Source organism: Columba livia, chromosome 1, assembly GCF_036013475.1.
Source record: "Columba livia isolate bColLiv1 breed racing homer chromosome 1, bColLiv1.pat.W.v2, whole genome shotgun sequence".
Classification (NCBI taxonomy): domain Eukaryota; kingdom Metazoa; phylum Chordata; class Aves; order Columbiformes; family Columbidae; genus Columba; species Columba livia.
This window is the reverse complement of record NC_088602.1, coordinates 30,874,885-30,896,925: the sequence shown is the minus strand read 5'-3', so window position 1 is coordinate 30,896,925 and position 22,041 is coordinate 30,874,885. Positions and strand designations below refer to the sequence as shown.

Sequence of the window (22,041 nt, the reverse complement as noted above, 5' to 3'; positions counted from 1 at the left end):
GGCAGAGGGCGGGGCGGTGTGGCGCTAGTGCGCACGCGCAGTGCCCGCAGTGGCGGCCTGAGCGGGGGTGAGGCCTCTCCGGTGGGGCGGCGCCCCCTGGCGGACACGGGCGCTGCTGCAGTGCGCGCTCCCGGCGGAGGGTCCCCGCTTGAGTGGGGGCGCGGCTCGGCCCGGCCCGACCCGGCGCAGGTACCGCCGAGCGGGAGCGGGCTTGGGGGTGGCGGCGAACGAGGAGGAGGGCCGACTGGCCGGGGTCCGGCCCGCGGCTCCGCGCCGTCTCTCAGCAGAGCCCCGGTGGGCCTGTCCCTGCCTGCGCCGCGCCGGCGGTCGGTACCGGCGGGTGTTGCAGCCGCAGCCGCGCGGGGCCCGTCAGCTTGCGGGGGGATCGGCTCCCTGCAACCCCGGGAACGGGGTCGGAGGAAACACGGGGTAACTCCCGCGTCCCAGCGCGGCGGCGCGTCCTCCTGTCAGCGCCGCTTTAACCCTTCTCTCTCCTCAGCGCCCGGATGGGCTGGGGGACGTTGGCCCGAGGAGGGGGCGGTGCTGGGGAGAGACCCCGGGGGCTGGGCGACTGGCCCAGGGTGGCTAGGCTCACCCTCACAAGAGGTTGGCCGCGCCACAGGTTTGTCCCCACCACATGTTTCTCCTCACCACAGATTTGCCTCCCCACAGGTTCAGCCCACGCCGGCCCGGGATGTCACGGAGCCCCCAGGCTGACAGGCCGCTCAGCTCCTGCCCGTTGGAGGGAGGACAGCGAGATCAACGCTCCGCTCGCCTGCCTGGGCTGGGCTCGGCGCTGGCGACACCCCAATGAGTGTCACAGCCCCCCATGCAGCCACCCCAGAAGATGGAACAGAAAAGAAGTAAGCCTTGAAACAACAAAAAAACCCCGTTTTGAACAGGCGTTAGGCAGATCTTGCGAGAAACATTTTCTTTGCTTAGCCTCGTTTCCCAGTCAACCAAATGAAATTTCCGTGCCAAAATGAATGGAAACATTTTTTTCTGTTATAGCATAAAAAAAAATTAAATAGCTGACTTACAAGTCAGGTATGTTTTATACTCTCTGTGTCAGTGATCATAGTCAGAAATGTGATATCTTCAATGTGGTTGAAGAATGCTGCCTTACTTTTCCCTGATATTATTTCAGTGGAGACATCCTGCTGTATCTTGCATCTGTTGAGAAACAGATTAATTAATTTTTTAACCTAGAAAAGCCTTTATTTTTCCTAAACAAATCAGTTTATTTGCAGTACTGGCAGCATTAATTTAAAAAGAAAAAAATGTGAGCTAATAGGATGCGGGAGTTATGTGGGCTCAGCTGAATATGCTGGAAAGTATGGGTCACTTAGTGACAGTGTCATGCCTGAGGGATAATAAGAAATGACCCATGTAAAAAAAAATTGCCTCACGCAGCCCATTTCGTTTGAATGTTCTTCAGCTAGGTCTTGACAAGGTGTGGATGACTGTTTGAAAGTGGGATGACTCCTACTGCCAAGCTTTATCACACAGCGTTCCCACTGATACCTGCTGTAGTATTTACTTGTATAAATGCTGAAAAGCTAAGTAGCTACAGTCATTTTAATTTCTCACTTACTTGTCTATTGTGTACCTCTTGCAGTGCAGTGTGACTGCTTTGAAGTGAAGAATCTTGCCAGTTCCAGAGAGGAGAAGATTGAAGGTATGTTGTGGTTTAACCCCAGCCAGCAACGGGGACTGCGCAGCTGCTCACTTACTCCCCACCCCCACCAAGTGGGATGGAGGAGAGAACAGGAAAGGAAAAAAACCTCGTGGGTTGAGATAAGAACAATTTCATAGCACAGCAAAGGGAGAAAAACTAATAACAACAATAATAGCAGCATATGCAAACCAAGTGATGCACAATGCAATTGGTTGCTGCCTGCCACGTCAATAGCCCATCAGTTCCTGATAAGTGGTATTTGCCACCCAGCCAACTCCAGTTTGTACACTGGGCATGATGTCATATGGTAGGGAACAGCCATTTGGCCGCTTGGGTCAGCTGTCCTGGCTTTGCTCTGTCCCAGCTTCTCGTGCACCTGGCAGAGCAGGGGAAACCGAAAAGGCCTTGACTACCCAGCAACAACCAAAACATCATGTATTATCAACATTCTTCTCATACTAAATCCAAAACACACCGCTATACCAGCTACTAGAAAGAAAATTAACTGTATCCCAGCCGAAACCAGGACAAGGTAGTATAATTTGGATTTATGGAGGGAAAGGAGAAGGTAGTATATATTTGGCACCACTTCTGGTATGAAAATGCTAACCAGTAGAAAATAGTTTTGCCTCTTATGGTGTATGTGTAAGATATTAGTTGGCAGCACTATGGATCCTTTATAGGAAACACACACCCAAGTTATTTTTCCAATAGCTGACATAAGTAGCCCTGGTCTTGGCTGCTTGTTTCTTGCTCCAGCATCATTCCCCTTCACAATGATGAACAAAGAGATATGGTCCAAAGGATCCTATAGAGGGAAAAGCAAATCTCTCCAGAGGTGATGGCCTCACCCAGGTTTAGAGATGTTGCCACCAGATGCCCATCCATGCCCTGAGTCATGAGCTGGTGAGATCATTTTGAACGCTGATGAGGTAGATGCAACCTGTGTCTGTTCGTTCCCTGTCGCCCTGGCTAGGCTTGACAATGGCAGCATTAATACTGGAGAGGAGATGAGTGATGTGGACATCTGTCTTTTTTGAAATGAAAATTATACTATAAACTTCATATGCAATCTTTGCTTCTCTGTGCAAAACCAAATTTTTGCTGCTGGGGTTTTAGAGCACTCCAGCACAAGAACTGGGGAAGGATTTATTAATGTTTACAAATATATAAAGAGTGTCACGAGGATGGAGCCAGGCTCTTCTCGGTCACAGCCAGTGGTAGGACAAGGACTAATGGGTTCAAACTGGAACACAAGAGGTTCCACTTAAATTTGAGAAGAAACTTCTTCTCATTGAGGGTGACAGAGCACTGGAACAGGCTGCCCAGGGGGGTTGTGGAGTCTCCTTCTCCGGAGACATTCAAAACTCACCTGGACACATTTCTGTGTAGCCTCATCTAAGTGTTCCTGCTCCGGCAGGGGGATTGGACTAGATAATCTTTTGGGGTCACTTTCAATCCCTAACATTCTGTGATTCTGTGATTAGCAAGGTGAGTGAGTGGTTTGAGCACTACACATAGTATATGTTTGATTTCCTTTTGGCCTAGGCAAGATTATAACTGATGGCCCAGAAATTAAAAACTGTGTTCCTGCACCCATCCTCTGAAGTAATCTATCCACCGGTGCTATCGAGACTTAGCAAATGCATTGAAATGTCTGAAAACATATAAGAAATAAGGGCAGCAGTTTTGATCTATAGTGGCGGAACCTCTTACTAGAATTTTTGAATGTGTATTTTTAAACACATATTAAATATACGTATTTCTTGGTATTTTAAAGTTGTGATACTTTCATGCACAGCAAGTGGGTGGGAATGGCCCAGGGCAGATGTCTCTTGGAGCAGTACTGTAGGGTTCCAAGAAGTGTCGTGGGCATTTTTTGTAATGGGACTTCGACCTTTTCACATTTTTTTTTAAAGTTCTGTGGATATAAAAGCTCATGACATGATGTTGAGACTTAGTGCTGAATTAGTTGTTTTACAAGATAAAGTACTTTCAGCATTGCCTGTTAGTATTAAATATTATGCGCTTAGCTGTTGGTGACATAAGCAGCTGGTGTGGTAACAAAAGAGTGTTACTTTCCTCACTGCTGTTGTGACAATTTTGAGAGTAGCCGCAGGCTCTATACTGCTAGAGCATTACTTAGTTCCTGGTATCTTAGGCAACAGGAGTCATTCTCTGCTAACGAAAGAATTAAGGAAATACTTTTTTACTTGCTGTACAAGAACGTAAACCTAGTGTGGTGACAGTGGAGTCTACCTCTAGAAATGGAACAGGAAAACAGATTTACTTATTCTTTTATGCTTGATCACTGAAGAAGAGAAACATTAATCATGAGAGCAGGTTGTCTTTTTTGGCATCGTCTGTTGACAGGTTGAACCATGTTCCCTTTTCAGAGTCCCTGCCAAAGATGCACCTGCTAATGTTTTCACAAGGGCTTTCCTGAATGGGCTTAGTACCTCAAAGATACATACACTTGGAAGAGAAGTGGTTCTGAAGCAGTAGCTTAAAAAACATTTATTTAAACAAAATGTTCTTTATAAATAACTCTAGTGCAGGAAGGAGGCATGATATAAGGGGTGTATTAATTATTGCAACTGGTATCACCTGCTGAACAAAATTTATCAAACTGCTTTTATCTGAAAATATTTTGAACATTTTTTTCCCTAGAAAATATACCAAAAATACTGATGGGACAGGATAATCAGCTTGTGTAGCTTGTCTTTTTGTTTCATAATATGTTAGTTCATTCAGTTGAAAATATTCTCCTGTGTCTCTTCTATGAGTTTCAGTGGTAATTAATTTATAGTGGAATAATTTGCTAGTGTTTGGAGAATGGCTCCCACAGCACCCTTTGTAGACATGCTGGAAAAGTTACTTGAAGGCAGCATCATGGACCATCAGAAGCCACTCCCGTTCATCACTTGATTTCTGTTTCACTTTCATGATTGGGTTTGGGAATAGGCTTCTGAATGTGAAAGCCTGAAAAAGAAGAAAGCTGCCCTGGCCAGCTTTTCAGAAGTGCCTCCCAATGAAATGAGTGGGAGCCTTTGAGAAGTCCACGAGGAGCTACTTGTATTTTTAGACTTCTTGAGAGCTGTACAGGCTTGTAAATGGATATTTGCGTTTCAGGTGATTTGAAAATGTTCTGGACACAACTGGGAGGTAGAAGAGTGGACATCATATTTGAGCAGGTGCAAAATGTGCTCCTGTCACTAAAGGAAAAGATCAAGAATGGAACTGCCACAAACCAAGGTTTGAAATCCTTGTAACAGTTAAGCTGTTAAGCAAGTTAAGCAGAGGACCTGTGGCCTGCTTTGTGTGGGGCTATGTGATATCTGCCACAATTCAGATACCTTTGAATTTAAGTTACTTATTAGTTGGCATTTTTAGGCACTTGAAAAAATATTCCTGCTTTTTTTAAAAAAGACTAATAATTTCAGGTGAATTTTGTCATTTTCTCATTTTGCCTGTATACGTTTTCAAACAAAGTGTGGTTCTTAAGCATGTGGAACTGAAATGTTTATTCTTGATAAGTAATGAAATATCTGCAGTGCCTTGTGTTTCATTTATCATCAGAAGTTTCAGCCTTTCAAGCTGATCTCAGTGAACTGAATGGTTTTGGCGTGGGATTATAAGTATTATTTCATGTTGGAGACACCATTATAACTTGAAACATTAGTAGAAAAAGGTGACAGCAATGCATTTAGGATTGTTCTTGGTTTTCATGGAATTAAGTTACTTTTATCTACATCAAAATCAGGAGTCTGATAAGCCTGAAGATGTACACAGGTTTCTTTTTACTGGTTTATTTAATTCAGAAAAAATACTTTTTTTTAAATTTTGTGCATCACCCGTGTAAATGTAACCTATGGATCTTATTGATCTTTTATGCAAGAAAATGTACACTAGCGTAAGATGCTTTTTAACTGGTGTAGCCACATTGTACTGCTTTTTATAAATGGGTAGTGCCATTTTTTGTGTACTTGAGTTCCCACACCTTGATTTTTATGACAACATATTACAGCAGTGTGTAGCTAAAAGTTGGACTTGGATCCCCAGATGACACAATCTGACGTCTTTAACTTTGAATTTTTCTATGCTTTGTTCTGTAAGGATTTAAAACTAAAATATTAACATGGATTTTCCTGACACTTGTCTGTCACCTAGTAATATTTATTGCATGAGGTAAGAGTTTGAGACAGAACTGGTCTCTCCTGTGTGTTCTTACTATCCAAAGGCCATTTCCACCAATTTAGGAGTAGCATTGATTTGGTCTGACAAGATCCAGCCCTTCTTAGCCAGAAGATGACTGGTCTGATGACAAAGTAAAGAGAGAAACTTTTATGGTAAATTGTCTTTACCTGTATTACTGCCACTGGAAGCTGCTGGTTTGTGTGTGTTTGGAAACATTCTGGCAGCTTTTCATAAGCCTGAGGTTATGCAGTGCAGATTCACAACCCCTAATATGAGCTGTAATTTTATTGTAATTCATAGACGTGTCTATTAAGGACTCTGGTGAAAAAGGTTTCTAATAGTCTGAGTCTTACAATGCTCTAGACTAGCATAATGAGGAAACGTGTCTCTGGAGGACTTATATTTTGTTTTCCTTTTCAGTACTCCATAATGTCATTGTCCCTATTATCGTTACTTAAATTGCATTTCATATCTGTTCTCTTTCGATTTTTGCATAGAATGCTGGCAGGCTTGGGCACTGGTGAATGAAGCTAAACTAGGTGATCTCTTAGACTTGACAAATGGTATGTGCATCTTGATTATATTTATTTGGTATGTGGATTTAATTTGTCTTGTTTTACTTCACCAGGAGCTTGTTTCCTTTTGTTGAAATCCATAAAATAGATCTGAGAAGCCTGTTAGCATTACAAGGAATAAAAAACATAACTGTTACTGTCCTCAGGTACTGGACTATGGATTCTCAGCTGGGTTTGTAGTTTTGTAGTTTGTGTGTACGTGCATATGGCTTGTATTAAGAGGGTCTGAACCAATAAGCCCTGATGAACCTGAGCTGGCTGCAAGCAGAGTGATTTTGTGCATGGTTCCACCAGCTGTAATACGCTGGTATCCCTTTACCTCAAATAATGAAGAGAAATACAGATTAGTGGCTCATGTGCATGTTTTCTCCATGCCCTTTGAAAGCTGCATGGAAGATTTTAATATGCGGATCACCTGATGGTCTGTGGAAAAAGGCATTTTGCTTCAAGTTCATCAGTGCACACCCAAGTTTTTCCCCTTTGGAGGAAGGAAAGGAGAAGGAGGGAGGGAGAGGAGGAGCAGGAGAGGAAGCGTGGGCATGTGTGTTGTGTGTCAGCTAGTCACTCAATTGCACACCTATATGCAAACGTGACTTTTGTATAAGCTATAAAAAGCAGCTTCTTTTTTTAGTAGGGCACTTGCTAGCATGCTCTTTGTTAGCTGTAGTTCATAGCAATGCGTTGTTTTAATGTATTTTGGCATTTATCTCTTTAGTAATTAAGTTTGATTATAAATCAAAATGTGGATTGTTGAAGTTGTTGATTGCATTCACATTTTTTCAGTAAGTGATATGTCTGATGGAGGTGACACACAGGAAATGAAACCCAAATTGCAGCATCTTCTTACAGATGAGAACATTGCAAATGCTGTAGAAGGTTCTCACAGGTCAGTGTGTGTGATAGTTTATTCCAGCCCCTTATTTGACATATACTTTTGTGCATGTGAGAGAGATCTTAATCTCTCTTGTATTTCTAAATTCCAAGTTTTAAACCCAGTTTTGAATCCTGACAGTTTTCCAAGTGAAAATATTTTTAACTTGACCTACATGCAGAACCTGTGGTTTTGAGTAGACTTTTCTAATTGACCATGTGAGAACATTGCAGAATAAACCAGGGCATTTGCTTGTGAATAGAGATCCATGAGTATTACCAGGATTATCAGGGTTAGGATTTAACAATTTTTGAGTTCTCAAACTTTCCCAGACTGTGCAGATTGTCATGAACATGACTTAGTCTGTCCATATTTAGCTATTTAGCCCCAGGTACTTATTTGGAAGATGGGGGTAAAGATATTGTTCCTTTTTTTTTTTTTAATGTCCTTTCTGTGTTTCAGTATGTAAGTTCTTCCTGGGAAGAAGCTGTTGCCTTTTTTTTTTTTAATGCCACTGAATGTGTTTTCATACGATGTTTGGATAGTAACACAGTGTGAACAGTGATTCAATGAAATCTCTGAACTTGAATCAGTTGGCTGTTTCTTTCAACTAGTAATATTGAACCACTAAAAAACTGAGCGTTTTACTGGTTGTTTAAGATTCTGCTCTTTTTTCTTTTTATTTTCTTTATTTTTTTAAATTCCAAATAGCAAAAAGGAAGAGATGGAAAAAACAGGTTCAGGGAGTGAAGAAGCATCTAGTAAAATTCAAGATATACCTTTAAACCGAGGGTATCAGAACCACAAGTGCTCTAGTGCATGTCTTGCCAGCAGACCAGCAGGCTCTTACAAGGGTGAAAATCCTCTTAAGATACCAATCCTGTTTGACTTTCAAAGACGCCACGCAAAAGCAGACTGCCTTTCGAAATCACTGGATGTGAATTATAAAGCTCCTTGTGGCCGAAGTTTGAGAAGCTTCCAAGATGTGCAAAATTATCTGTTTGAAACAGAGTGCAATTTCTTATTTGTTGATCACTTCTCCTTCAACACATACGTTCTGCTGGGCAGGAATACTGTAAATCCTGAACCTCTTGTGTTTGATTTTGACATCAGCAACGGAGCTGAGTCAGTGCCCGTTTCCTTCTGCAATGATCTTGACCGTGCAAGATTACCTTATTTCAAATATCGGAGAGCATCGTGGCCGCGTGGATATTATCTCAACAATTTCTCCAGCGTGTTTGTTGATTCATGTGACTGCACAGATGGCTGCGTTGATAGGTAGGTAGAAAAATCCAATCCCAGGCAAGTGTTGGTGTAAGTGTGAAGGTGCTCACTACCAAATAGTGCTAAATAATGAAGGACCAATACTGCTGGAATATCTGTGATACTTGTCATGTGCCATGCTCTGTGTTGACTGACACCACTGTGTCTTTGTCTTCTCCAGAACCTGGGTGCTCCTATACTTCCAGCCTCTGTTGTAGGGGTGTAAGCATCCAACAGGAGGATTATTGTGTTTCTTTCCCTTCCCAAATTGGCAGTGCTTCTCCTCCAAGTGGAGCTGGCAAGCAGATCTCTCAGCTTTGGGAAAGGAGTGAGGAAAGGAGAGAGTCTTGTGCCAGCAGAGGAAGGCTCATTTTCCTGGCAGGCAGAGAAGGATCCTGCATGACAACTGCTGCTGCAGCTCCTGCTGTGGGATGGTGTCCTGACAGCCTGAAGAGATCAGATCATTTGGGACTTAGAAGGTTACTGAGGGCAGAGGAAGGAACATCCCAGTTCACAACTTCTACTTCCCATCCTTTCCCTTGTGTAAACAGAAACTGTGAAATCTTGGAGTCACGAAACACATTTATGTTCCTAGCAGTTCAAATGGTGTTGCTCATCACTGTCTTCTTTCTAAAGCCCAGTAACTCTGGGCTACATAGAACTGTGGGAACTTGCCACAGTTAACGTATGCAAGTTTGGTGATAATGTCCTCTTTCTTGAAGGGTGTTTGTCTTTGACCTGATCTCTGTCTGTAGGTGTTATTTGGTGTCAAATCCATTTTATATTATTGATAGCTAGAGTAGGTGTATGTGCTGGTGTACAGTATAATGGCCCATGACACAACAAAAACTTGAAATCACAGCCTAATATAGTGAAGCTTCAGTAATTATTTTGTTTCAGCTGAGCAGTGGGGAACAGCAAGCACTGCTGCTTCTTTGCACTGAACTTCCCGGAGACTTGAGATGCTTTTGATGTGTGGTTTTGGGGTTCAGGATTTGGTCCATTGCTGTTTGCCCAAACGCCATGGGTCTTTGGAGTTGTCATCATGTAAGATGGTGAAAAGCAGCATTATTGCCTGAGTCCTACAATCCGTAGTGCGAAATTCTTCACTTCCTGGGGACTAGTGTGGGAGAGAGGTAACAAGGTAGTGGCTGACAGACTGGGAGGCTGTGCCAGCACAGCTGATTTTCATTCATTCGTTCAAGCCATTTGATAGTGTCCTGTTTATAATACATTTCTGTCATACTTCAGCTGTTTGCGTGTGCCTTTTTACAGAGCTTGACAGAAGAATGGGATTGGGGTGGAGAGAACATGATTAATGTAAAGCAGGCGTAACCAGGCAAGAGACAAAGAAGGGCAGGTGCCTGAAGTGGCCTTGTGGAGTAAAAGTGAGAGGAAAAAAATACAGATATATATAAAACTCTGTGTGTCTCTATAGTCAAGTACATTTAAAATTATTTAGATTTATGTTTGATTTATGCAGTCCCAAATACATTCTAAGATGTTTTAATGTTATCTTTTAGGTCAAAATGTGCATGCCTACAGCTAACTGAGAGAGGCTATAGTAAAAGTTCTCTGTCTGCAAGCAGTAAAACATCCCATGGATACAGTTACAAAAGACTGGAGGGACCTGTTCCTAGTGGGTAAGAAAAACAGAACTATTAACTGTTATTTCATTTGTATGCTCTTTTAGTGTAAGTACTACAGGACTAAAATAACTGCAATTTCTGGGTTACTGAAACCTTCTACTTTTGTCACAATTTTACTGACAGATCACAGAATCACAGAATGTTAGGGATATGAAGGAACCTTGAAAGATCATCTAGTCCAATTCCCCCCACCAGAGCAGGAACACCCAGATGAGGTTACACAGGAAGGTGTCCAGGCGGGTTTTGAATGTCTCCAGAATAGGAGACTCCACAAATCCCCTGGGCAGACTGTTCCAGTGTCTGTTATCCTCACTGAGAAGAAGTTTCTTCTCAAATTTAAGTGGAACCTCTTGTGTTCCAGTTTGAACCCATTACCCCTTGTCCTACCATTGGTTGTCACCGAGAAGAGCCTGGCTCCATCCTTGTGACATTCACCCTTTATATATTTGTAACCATTAATAAGGTTAACCCTCAGTCTCCTCTTCTCCAAGCTAAAGAGATTCAGCTCCCTCAGCCTTTCCTCATAGGGGAGATGCTCCACTCCCTTAATCATCTTCGTTGCCCTGCACTGGACTCCATCAGCTCCCTGTCCTTCTTGAACTAAGGGGCCCAGAACTGGACACGATATTCCAGATGTGGTCTCACCAGGGCAGATCACGGTGATAAGAAATAATTAATTTGACTTGAGTAATAGGAGGTGAAAAAACACGTTTGTACTGCAGATACTACAACTTTCACTCCTTAGTTCAAGATCCAAGAAGAGTGTGAAGCGTAACAGTACTAGTCCAGGAGCTCAGGCCGTATCTGGCCCATGTGCTGGTTCATTCAGGCATGCCAAGGGGAAGAGGGAGAGGAAAGGGAAACCTGCCACAAAGGAAGGTCTATCACAAGACCATCACAGGATAAATCAGCCAAAGAAGTGGGAAGCAGTAGCCAGCCTTGGTTTTTGCCCTGTATTTTTACCACACGTTTGCTCTGTGGCATTAAGAGTCCTGCAGAAATACCAGCCAGCTGCTGCTGCTGCCAGGCTTGGTGACGTGCAGCTCTTCCAGGTGTCTCCAAAGCCATCCCAGTGCTACAAGTGTGTGCTTTTTCTCTTATTCAGCTCCCATAGTTTAATATGTGGTGTAGGGAAGGTGCCAGTAACCTCAGGTGTTCAGAGAGGAGTTGTGCAAAGGTAGCTTTCTGCAGTAGCCAAGGGCTGAACCCACAGGCTTACGGAGCCCTTTTCAGTCCTTCGTTGCTGTGTCATGTTAGTTTATCATTGGTGTGCGGAATTAAAGCTGCCAGTGGATTCAGAAACAAATACAAAAAAGAAAGCACAGTTGTGAATTCTTTAAAAAATATTTTGTAGCATCCTGAAACTCAAGGCAGCTGCAGTGAGGTCCAGGTAGTAATGTGTTCCAGCATAGAATAAGGTGCTTCATAGGCATTTCTGCTGCTTTGTGATTTACTTCTATGAAATAAAAAGGTATAATATATTTTTTCTGGTCTACTTATTCCAAAATCTGAGTGACAGACTCTTAAAATTGATGAAGCAGTGATCAAGCAAGTCATGAGCTTCAGAGCAGTGCTGTATAATGAGTTTTAGCCAGAGTCTCTATCTTTTCAGTCAACTGCCTTATTAATGCTCGGGAGGGAAAATAATGGTAGCATCTTTGTTTTGGTAATGCATTCTTTTATATCGTGTTTTGTTTTGCTTCCTTTTGACAGAATTTATGAGTGTAGTGTGTTGTGCAGGTGTGACAAGATGATGTGTCAGAACAGAGTTGTACAGCATGGCATTCAAGTCAGGCTGCAAGTGTTCAACACCGAGAAGAAAGGCTGGGCCGTCCGCTGCCTAGATGATATCGACAAGGGAACATTTATTTGTACTTATTCAGGTAACAGAAGGTGACCTGTAGAAGATGTGTAGCATAATTCTCCCTCGCCTGTGGCATGTGCCTTGGAAGTTTTTTGAGAACCAAACAGGGAAATATGGGGTTGGAAGAGAAATGAGTCAATATAATCTTAACTTGCAAGATGATCAAACAGATAGAAAAACCTTGAAGAACTCTGCAACGTGATGGTATCAGACAAACAAAACATTCTGGAGCAAAGCCTATCTCAGACTGTTGTTTTTTCCCTCACAGGTCTGTGCACCTTGTGTCAGGGCTAGTATAAATGGTTTCATATTTTGCTTTCCTGAATACTGTTCTTGTATTTTTTTTTATATAAGTTTGAGCTGTGATTGTGAGTGTGACCCATCTTAACAAACAAACGATTTTTTCAAAAGTCTTTTTTTTTTTCCTTCCAGGCAGATTGATGAGCAGAGCTGAACTTCAGGTACTGGGAGATGCTGGTCAAGAGCTGCAAGAGAAGAGTGCTATGAAGAGCAGAGGCCATGGCCTTTTTTCTAAAAGAAGAAAACTTGACAGTGATTGTTCGGACTCTGTGATTGAAGTAGCACAGACTGGCACAAACGATGCTCTTGAGAAGCACGAGCCTTTGTCTCAGACTGTGGATAATGAAAATGAAACAACCCTGTAAGTTTACCGAAGCAAACTTGAACATAACAAAACTTAATATTCTGCAATTCTAGAAAGTCCTTTGTAAAACTTAGAGTAGAATTGAATATCCTCAGCTGAGGGTGTCTTTTTCTTTTTCTCTCAACTTTTTTTGTTAATTTTTGATTATTTCTTCTAGTGGGACAGAGTTTTTCCTCTCTATTAATTTTACTTACTGTATGTACTACTTGACATTTTCTAGAAATCCAAGCCATTTCCTGCATGTACTTGATCTGTTCAGGGCATTAATCATTATGCTAATTTGAAAGAGTTAACTACTTGATACTTGAGATAAATGATTTAAAGATGACACTGGAGGCTTTGCTAACAGATGAGCCACTAACTGTCCTCTCCTTTGGGCCTAGTCTCTAAACTTCTTGTTCTTTCTAACATAACCTTTCCTGCTGGGAGTCTTAACCTTTCCTGTTAGGACCCTGACAGCTCCTCACTTTTGCAGTGAATGATGCAAAACTTCTGGTCCTGTTTTCATTTTACAGTCAGAGCCTCATAGCCCATCAGGATTCCTAAAACAAAATTATTGCAAAATGACTGTGTGGCATCATCAATAGCGTGCTGTAGTATTTTCAGAAGGAAGTCAGGAACCTGTTTCGTAGACTTTATTCCCTGCTCTGCCACACTACTTTGTAAACACTTCCTTTGTACTACTCATAAATGAGTGCACATTCTTGCTTATTTCATAGTAGATTATTGTGAATCTTTGAGAAGCACCATGAAATTGCAAGTGGAAGCTTTTTTAAATACCTGCCAGTATATTCTAGCCTGCATTTCAATATCTTGGAAAACTAATGAATTAATTTTGTAAATTATGTAATTATCAGCAATCAGCTAGATTTTACTTCTACTAATTCCTGTTACTAAAAATTGTAGGGAAGCACAGTTTTAAAGTTGAGTTTACTGTGCTACTACTTGAAATCTTGTAAATTTCCTTTCCAGAGAATAAACACATTTCCCATGTGGGCTGTGTAAAAAATATGGCAAACAAAAATACTTTGTTCTCTGCCTCTTAAGCAGTGACAGTCCAGCTGATCTGAGAAGCCTTTGAGAGGACATCAGTGTGCTAAGCTTGACATGTCATTCACCCAAACAGATTGCCTTAAAAAGGACAAACAGTGTAACCATGCACTAATGTCACAAATTCTTGTGGCTGCTGCAGCTTTTGAATTTACAAAGAGGTTTAAATCTTAAGAAAGTCTTAAAGAGTAACATTTGTTGCCGTTATAGGTGGCCCAAAGAAGTACTATGATGTTTTTCGTGGCAAGAAAACACATATAAATATTGAAGAATAAGAGTTTTTACTTATTGCTAGACATTGCACAGGTATTAAGATTGGTTTTGAAACTGGTGTTTACTGCTGCACTTTTAACGTAATCCAAATCCATGTGATTTTGGATGTTTTAAATGTAAATACCAGAGACTGCTTCCCATTCTTCCTCAACCTTTTCCTGACATGAAGGAGTGAGCTTTTTTTGTGCGAGACTTTTTTGTATCTGCCATACATTGACTGTCTCCCCCTCTGTCTCCCTCTCTATCCTTAGTCCCTGCAACATCTTTGCTTTCCTGTTTGAATGCTGCGCTGTTAAAACTATTGAAATTGGTAGCAGGAAAAAAGCAAAATTCTGTCTGTAGGTGCTCTGTTTTGAGATTATCCAATATAGTAAGTCAACAGAAAATTTGATTCTCAGCAGGAGAACTGGGAAAGGATATAAAAGCAACTGCAGATCTCTCAAGGAAAGTATGAACAACTGCTTTCTTACAAATACTATTGAGAACCTAACCTAGGTCCCCAGTTCTTAAAGGCAAAATAGTCACAGAACTTGGGTTGAGGCCAGACTGCAGGCCCTGGTATAGTCTGTTCTTTATGAACTAGAGGGTCTTAGAGAAATGTGTATTGTGAGAGTTACTTATGGGTCTTTTTGTCTTTTATAATTTTCTTTTGACCTTTCTGTACAGAGTTCATCCGAGGAATTTAAGTATTGGAACCTCGAGAAGGCCTGGAACTAGAACTGTTGTTTTTCATGATCGTCAGCTAAACATGGTAATAATAATAAGTGGGTTTAATAGATTCATTTTTCACTGTGCTGAATATGTATGTTAATTTTAACCTTTTCATCTTATGCATTTAAATTGTTCTAATGATCTTTCCTCATGAGATTGTGTCATACTGTGAGCTAAGCTGGTGTGCTGGAAGCTACACCCTGTCCCTTCTCCGACATTGTCTGTCCTTCAACATTTTCCCAGAGATCAGCACTAACTACTCTCACAACTTCTCCGCCCTTTACTTACACTCCAGCCTCAAGAGTCTTAAGAAATCATTCTCCTTTCCATCCCCAGTTGTAAATAACTGCCAGGTTAGGGGGTTGGAGTGATAATATTTTTGTGATGTCTCCCTAGAGAATGACATAGGAAGGAGAAAAGAAAATCTCAGGAGTTAGACACAGTTTTATTGTGCAGTGGCACAGTTGGGAGATTTAATCTGACCTGAGTGTGAAGTGTTGCATGGAAATATGTGCAAAGGAGGGAAAATGGGGTAAACTTTGTGCACTTCATTGGTTTCATTGCACTTAAGAAATGCATGTGGTATTTTGATGCTAACATTTGGTAGTGCTTCCATTCTGGAGCTCCCGTAACAAATCGCCTTTTTGTGGTGGGAGAGGAACATCTTGCCACTTCTGTTCATCTTATTGAAACTGTGTAAAAAGCATTTTTGAGTTTTGGCTTAGCAAATTAACACAAACGTTTGAATTCTGGTGAAGTTGTTGGGACTTAAGCACTTACTTAAATGCTTTCTTGAGTGGTGAGCTCCTTCCAGGTTATTTGGAAGCATAATTTGAAATTAAGATAAAAGTTGCATTGCAGTAAATGTGTGAACCTTTGAAACTCAGCCATAGCCATGCTTTACAGAAGTTTTGAAACTTCAGCCCTAGAGTCCTAAAAGCCACTTGCTATCCTGTGTTGACCCAGAGTTGCATACAGCAGCAATACATCACAGCCTTTTCATTATCTTTTATTCTGTTTAAAGGAAATTGATACACTGGTGCACAATGCCAGCTCAGATGAAGATAATAGTTCTCAGATTCATCAGTCAAGCAAAACAAAACTAACCAGTGGAACAAAGAAAGGAAAAGAAAGTAGGTTTGCAGAGCTATAAATACTTCACTCTTAGTACACTTGTCCCCCATCAGGCGATAGACTTAAAATGTAGAAAGTGATCTCTGGATGTGGGCAAACCTATTCTGAGAGTAGAATGATGTTGCCTGCGTAATGCTTAGACTGTCTTAAGAGAGCTCAGCGGTATGGAAATTATTGCTGCTTTGCCTGTTACAGTGTATTAACTGGTACAGGTCGGTCTTTTGCCTGCAAAGTTGGTCGTGGGCCATGATGAACAGTCCTGACAGCAGCTTTTAAAATACAGTGCAATTGTGGGAAAGTCAGTCTTGCAGATCTTTTGTGTCACATGCAATGCATGTTCCAGTCAACAAAAACTGAACAGGATATCATGCGGGAGCGGGAGGTCTTCAGGCTGGAGAGGCAGCGTGAAACTGATGCTGTTTGCACATGCATCTTGTTTCTGTCTTAATTACAGTTTGTGGTTCTCTTGGGAATTAAGGTGGAGAATGATGATCAAATACTGTGTGGAAGAAATCAGTTTGGAGTGGGATTTGAGAAGAATGAGACACTAGATCGCTCACAGGAGACTTGAGCCAAGTGCTTTAGGCACCGCAGCAGGAGACATAGTCATTTGCGGGAAGATTGCTGAGAGGCACGGAAAAGGGGAGATGTGTTATGGACTTGTAAATAGCAAGGGAGCTGCGTACATTTTGGAGTACGAAGACGGGTGGGTGGATAAGAATTCAGGGCCAAACGAAAGAAAGACTATGGCTTTTAACTGGCATTGAAAAATAACTTATGTGTCTGTTGACAGAATCCACTCAGCAGCAGAAGGAAGAATGTCCAATGGAAACTGGACAGACAGAGCCTGCTGACACGGACAGTGCAGAATGCAAAAGAAAGAGTCTGTCTCCACAGGGTGTTGCTTGTGGCACATCAGGTGTGCTGGATAACACGTGTGTTGTGAGGCCGTCCAAAAAAGTACCCGTAAAAGCTGACTGCAGAGAGGAAAATTGCAGGCAGCCAAAACAGGATATATTTTGTGAGGAGGCTGATGGTGACGGGACACTTCTAAAGAATGCTAATGAAGAAAATATTTATGTACTGGATGCCTCAAAAGAAGGAAATGTGGGTCGTTTTCTTAATGTAAGTAAAAAGTTGCATGTGTTCTCATAGTTGTTTTAGCTTAAATATACAAATTATGCATTTTCATAAGCTAGACAGCTTTTACAAATAACCCATATATGTGGTGGGTGCATGGCAAGGCAGATTGTGTGGCACTGTCTGCACTCTGAAGTGACAACAGCAGGATGGGCCACACCAGCTGTTCGTGCCTCCATAAGATGGTGCATGCTACCTACTAGCTGTAGTTTTTGGCACCACTAGATTCCTGAGTGAAATAGTCCCAATTAATGAGTGACATCTTTCTCCTGAATTTCTGAATGGCCTTTTTTTGGGGCCCACAGAGCAAATGGCATGTTTTGTTAAACCACAAGCCTTGTCTCAGCCTCATTTTTTTGTTCCCAAAGCATTGTAAATTCTGGTGTATGCTGATTTAGGGTAAGTGTTGTGATATTTAGGAAATCACTGTTCAATCACAGGTTCAGGAAGTAGCCTGTCATACAGTGTACATGCCTGCTAAATAAGTCTCTGAATTTTGACTTAACAAGGAATAGTAATGAATTACAGAGTACCTCCAACTAAGATGAATTTTTTATAAACATTTCTGCATGTACTCTGCAAGTACTTATTTCTCTTTATAGGCATGAATAGGTGTCTTACAGCAAAATCCTTGCATATATTTAAGCTATTATTCGTTGCAGAGGTAATATGGTGGTAAGATTAGTAGCGCCTCTTGCTGAAACCTTTCTTCTGCATCCACGACCACACATGTTTCTACATGCACCTGAATTAACTTTCACATCTTGTGTCTCTTTGCCAACAGACACAATCATTTAATTTATAGCTTGTTCCATAGTACTGGTCCCTTGGCTGACAGGGAGATACATCTGTCACATACTGGTTATTTGTGGTGCATCCTGAATCAAAGATGAATTATCACCATAAAATTCTAGAGGAGGGCTTGATAAAATAACTTGGTGTTTTTAGACAAAAGTGCTTTCAAAATATGATGGAAGTAATACTTCAAAGATGTATAGTTGCTGCAAAAAGAAGTGGCCATGGCATTGAGTAATAGAGAATCTGTGTGGGCTGGGGAAGGGAAGGAAGAAACTACCTTACTAGTGACAGATATCTGACACAAAATAGGTTCGTCAGTTGACAACGAGGTGCCTCACTCTTTCTAACTCAAATATTCTGTTTTACAGCACAGCTGCTGCCCAAATCTCTTTGCGCAGAGCGTGTTTGTAGAGACTCACAACAGAAGCTTCCCGTGGGTGGCATTCTTCACAAACAGGTATATTTTTGGAAGTTTAATGTTGTTCATTCAAGCACTGGAGGAAAAAGCAGTGCTTAGTTATTAGGAAATAATTATGTTAAGAGGTGGCTTGTGAATCTGGCACAGGCAGGATGCAGGAACAACCACAAAACCCTGGATGAAATGCAAAGAGTAAAATCATTTCCGTTACCTTGCCAGCTCGGGGATCGCTGAAGCAGCAGAGCTCAGTCCATCCTAGAGGATCCCCAAACCTGCTGTTTTCATCTGTATTTTGAGGATTCACACAGGCACAGTTTTCCATGCTGTGCTTTGATCTTCTCCACAGCAGGGTTGGAATCTCAAGCACATTTGATAAGGTGCCGCTCAGTAAATCACAGGCCTTTATTATTGAAAGACAGAGGTTCTACTTGGCAAGCACACAAGATCAAATAATAATTAGTATGATATATGTGTTTTTCTTTACCCTGGCTGCAAGTTGCTTGATCGTGTTTACAATCCTCCTCCACAGCCTTCTGTTATATTCCCACAGGGAGGCAGATGCTTAGATCATGAAACTGTAAAACTACTGTCTTACTGGTGACTTCTTATTGTGCACTGAAGACTGAAGAAATTCAGCTGTTGATTATCACTAATGAGTTTTTCTTAAGTTTTGCACTGAAATGTAAAGTGGGGAAGCTTAATTTTGATGCATCCTTTTCAGTGATAATTTTCTTCAGTGGAAATATAGGCTTAATTCAGAACAGTAATTTTGAAAGCAAAGATTCACTGATTCCAGTATTGTGTCTCAAGGAATGGCCAGCAGATCTGGATCCTATAGGGCAGGATTGGACTCCTGGGTCTTAAGGCTGAGACACTTGGTTGGCCAAACAAGCTGGCTCCAGACCTTCTCACTTTACATAGCCCAGTGTGTCCTGGGGAGGTAACACTAGGATGCTCAGAGGTGAAAACTTCCTCTGAAAGCAAAAGTTGCGAGTCTTCCCTTAGTGGATAACAGAAGGGGACGTACAGAGAAGTGGTGCCAGGGAGACACAAGAAGACGGCAGCTAAACCCAGAAAGGGAAAGATTAATTGCTTGAATGAAGACAGCTGATGCACATGACAGCGGGAGTGTAGGGTGAGAACTCACAATAGAGAGGACTTGTTCCAGACAAACTGACCCTCTGTGGAGCCTTGCAGCCCTGGTCCGGACTGACACAGATGCTGCAGATCATGCTGTGAGGAGCGCTTCCAAGAACTGTGAAGACAATCTTTTGAAATTTGTCAGAAAAAAATATTTTACTTTAGCTAGAGTCTTGATTACTCAGGTACTCAGTAAAGAAGTGTGTAGTAGAGACTGAGGCCAGTGGAGAGTGGTAACAGTGGTTGGCAGAAAACACATAGGGAAGAAGACTGTGGAAGGAATGTTCCCCTGGCTGGCCCTCTTGCTTTCTGGCAACCGCCCTTTAAACAACTTTTCTACATTAAGGACTGCATCTGGACCACCGAGCTTAATTGTGTATCTTCCATGAACTTGCACAGTCACCTTTTTATCCATTTTGTGTTTCTGGCCTCTAGAACATCCTAAGGCAGCAAGTCCCATGTTGCATTTATGTGCTGATTGAAAATTCCTCATTTTCTTTGTTCTCAGCCTGCTGCCTGGATGTACCTTGTTTTATATTCAGTGAAAAATATCAGACAATTACTCTCTTATTTGTAATACTCATATTTCATTGTATTTTCCCTCAGTCACCCCTCAGCATCTTAGTCTCAGGTATTTAATTTGACATTCCTTTTGAGCATTGAATTTACTACCTTAGAAGTTCCTTGTCTTTGGTGTACTGCCAGAGCCGCTGTGAGCAGCGATGTACTGTACATAGTAAAAATAACAAAACTGTCTATGTGCTCATTTAGTTGTATTCACTTGTGTGTGTTTTTTTTTTTTTTTTTTTTTTTTTTGTGTTTCCCGGAATAAGCATTGAAGTTAGAGCAGGTTGTTTAGACTCTGGCCCTATTGCACTGCTTGATAAATTCTTTTCTCTTAGGTATGGGTATTTGCACTCTCTAGAGCTCTGGCAGCCCAAGCAGCATGCGTGTGCCAGACACTCCTTTTATCTCTTGTTTCTCTCCCAACAAGCTGCCTGTGTTATGCTCCCTGGCCCATACGATTTTGGGGTTTGCATGTGAGTCATTAGTGGCAAACTGTAAGCACAGTACTGATTCACTTAGTTCAAACAAACTGACCGAGTGTTTTATTTCTTAGGCATGTGAAAGCTGGAACTGAACTCACGTGGGATTATGGTTATGAACCTGGAAGCATGCCAGAGGCAGAGATTTCCTGTCAGTGTGGAGTTCAGAAGTGCAGGAAAAAAACCTTATAGGCAAAGCCTTCCTGCTGTTAACACATCATGTACCTGAAGATTTGTAAGCTGCAAGGGACTACTACACAGCAAACAGTACACTTAAGTCTGTGGTGCTAATTACATTCAACTAAAATGTCTGTCACCTGATCGTTTTTTAAATTTACATTTAAATGTCACTTTTGTAGTTTACAGAGTTAGAACTGTTTCTCAAAAGAACAGGCATCAAACTTTTCCGAGATAATTTCTGTGCTCCTAGTCTTTCCTCGCGTCTCTTTTTGTTTGCAAGCAAAGTTCACAATGCACTGGAAGAACTCGTGCTTCTGTGTCATCTGCAGCAGAGACATGGCTGATGCAGAGCAATTGTTAGTTGATGTTTTCTGTGCAGTTCCACAATGCTGAGTTAGCAAAACTTGGGTTTCTGAAACTCATTATGAATGCAAGTCTGCCTGTTTGGGGGCTAAGTGTTATTAAAGCCTACCTAACCCTGATGGATCCAGTGGGACAGATGGTCTTGAACAGAGATGAGATTAATCAGGATGGTTTTGCACAGCTGTGTTCGTGCTGCAAAATGAGCTGGGCAAGTCCTGCTGCTGCAAGAGAAAAATTACTGAAATGGAGCAACGGATGGACGTGCAGGTATGTGACTTTTCAATGTGGTGGACTTTTGGGCAAAGAAGGTGGTTTTGTAGATGAGTGTTTTAGACCACTTGAAAAACCACCACCAAAAGTAATTTTACTGAAGTAAGATGTTGTAGAAGTAAGACTTAACAAAGTTCAATGGCAAGGTTCACTCTGTTACTGTAGAGGATATAATTGTGCTTCAAAATTACCAAATCAAAATCAAAGTCACCAATACAAAATCTAGTGTGCTACAATATAAGGTTATGTGTGATACCGGTCACTTACCAAAGATACCTCTGCAGTTGGTAAAGGGTCTCTCAGCTTCAAGGAGAAACCATGAGAGGTGTCCCAGCTCCAGGGGAGATCACCGCTGTGCAGCCAGCTGCTTACAGGAGAGCTCTAAGACAGCTCCCTCCAGCTGCCATGCTTATGGAATACAGTGGTTGGCTTGTAGTCAGATTACCTGCGATGGAAAAGGTAGGCATGAGAATCTTTGTACCCACATCTTTCTTTGTTCCTTGATAAATGAGTCTTGGAAGAACCACCTGCTATTCATGTGTTAATGGTATGGTTGGTGTTCCAGTTTCCAAGCTTATATGCATTGTTTGTCACCATGTCACCTTGTTCCTGTGAGGGTTTTCAAAGAACAGGTTGGAACTAGAGAAGTTTTTGACCTGGTTGTGGCCAAAGCCTTTGCTTCCTTTGGAGACTGAACCAAACTACCATGAGTTTGGTCAGGGAGTCAAGTGCATCCATCACAGGTGGATTTAAAGTT

General features: G+C 41.8%; 2 protein-coding genes across 7 annotated transcripts in view; one reads left to right on the top strand and one right to left on the bottom strand.

Moving 5' to 3' along the window:
• Positions 1–764, bottom strand: part of CAB39L (calcium binding protein 39 like) — a 72,113-nt gene extending 71,349 nt beyond the window's left edge. Inside the window, exon 1 of the mRNA XM_065053628.1 lies at positions 652–764. The gene's annotated coding sequence lies outside the window, so the exon portion shown is untranslated. The remainder of the gene's footprint in view (positions 1–651) is intronic.
• On the top strand, positions 690–21,525 carry SETDB2 (SET domain bifurcated histone lysine methyltransferase 2). Of its 6 annotated transcripts, none has more exons than XM_065053492.1 (14): positions 690–863; positions 1,619–1,678; positions 4,811–4,933; positions 6,504–6,596; positions 7,234–7,336; positions 8,033–8,599; positions 10,108–10,227; positions 11,947–12,116; positions 12,530–12,758; positions 14,751–14,835; positions 15,820–15,928; positions 16,723–17,054; positions 18,236–18,324; positions 20,546–21,525. In XM_065053492.1, exons 5-14 carry the CDS (start codon positions 7,242–7,244, stop codon positions 20,661–20,663), a joined length of 1,914 nt encoding a protein of 637 aa, XP_064909564.1. In that variant the 5' UTR covers positions 690–863; positions 1,619–1,678; positions 4,811–4,933; positions 6,504–6,596; positions 7,234–7,241; the 3' UTR covers positions 20,664–21,525. The 6 variants fall into 6 exon arrangements, with proteins under 6 accessions (XP_064909564.1, XP_064909573.1, XP_064909568.1 ...); XM_065053501.1 differs by lacking the exon at positions 6,504–6,596 and adding an exon at positions 6,373–6,438 and having other exon boundaries at positions 8,435–8,599; positions 11,974–12,116; XM_065053496.1 differs by lacking the exon at positions 6,504–6,596 and adding an exon at positions 6,373–6,438 and having other exon boundaries at positions 8,435–8,599.
• Positions 21,526–22,041: the final 516 nt, after the last annotated feature.

What these genes read in the sequence shown, in the direction of transcription:
- SETDB2 (XM_005501831.3), top strand. Translation starts at nt 830, where the DNA reads ATGCAGCCACCCCAGAAGATGGAACAGAAAAGAA. An exon ending in GAGGGACCTGTTCCTAGTGG is followed by an intron (nt 10,228 to 11,946) that starts GTAAGAAAAACA and finishes TCCTTTTGACAG; the next exon opens with AATTTATGAGTGTAGTGTGT. An exon ending in ATGATCGTCAGCTAAACATG is followed by an intron (nt 14,836 to 15,819) that starts GTAATAATAATA and finishes TTCTGTTTAAAG; the next exon opens with GAAATTGATACACTGGTGCA.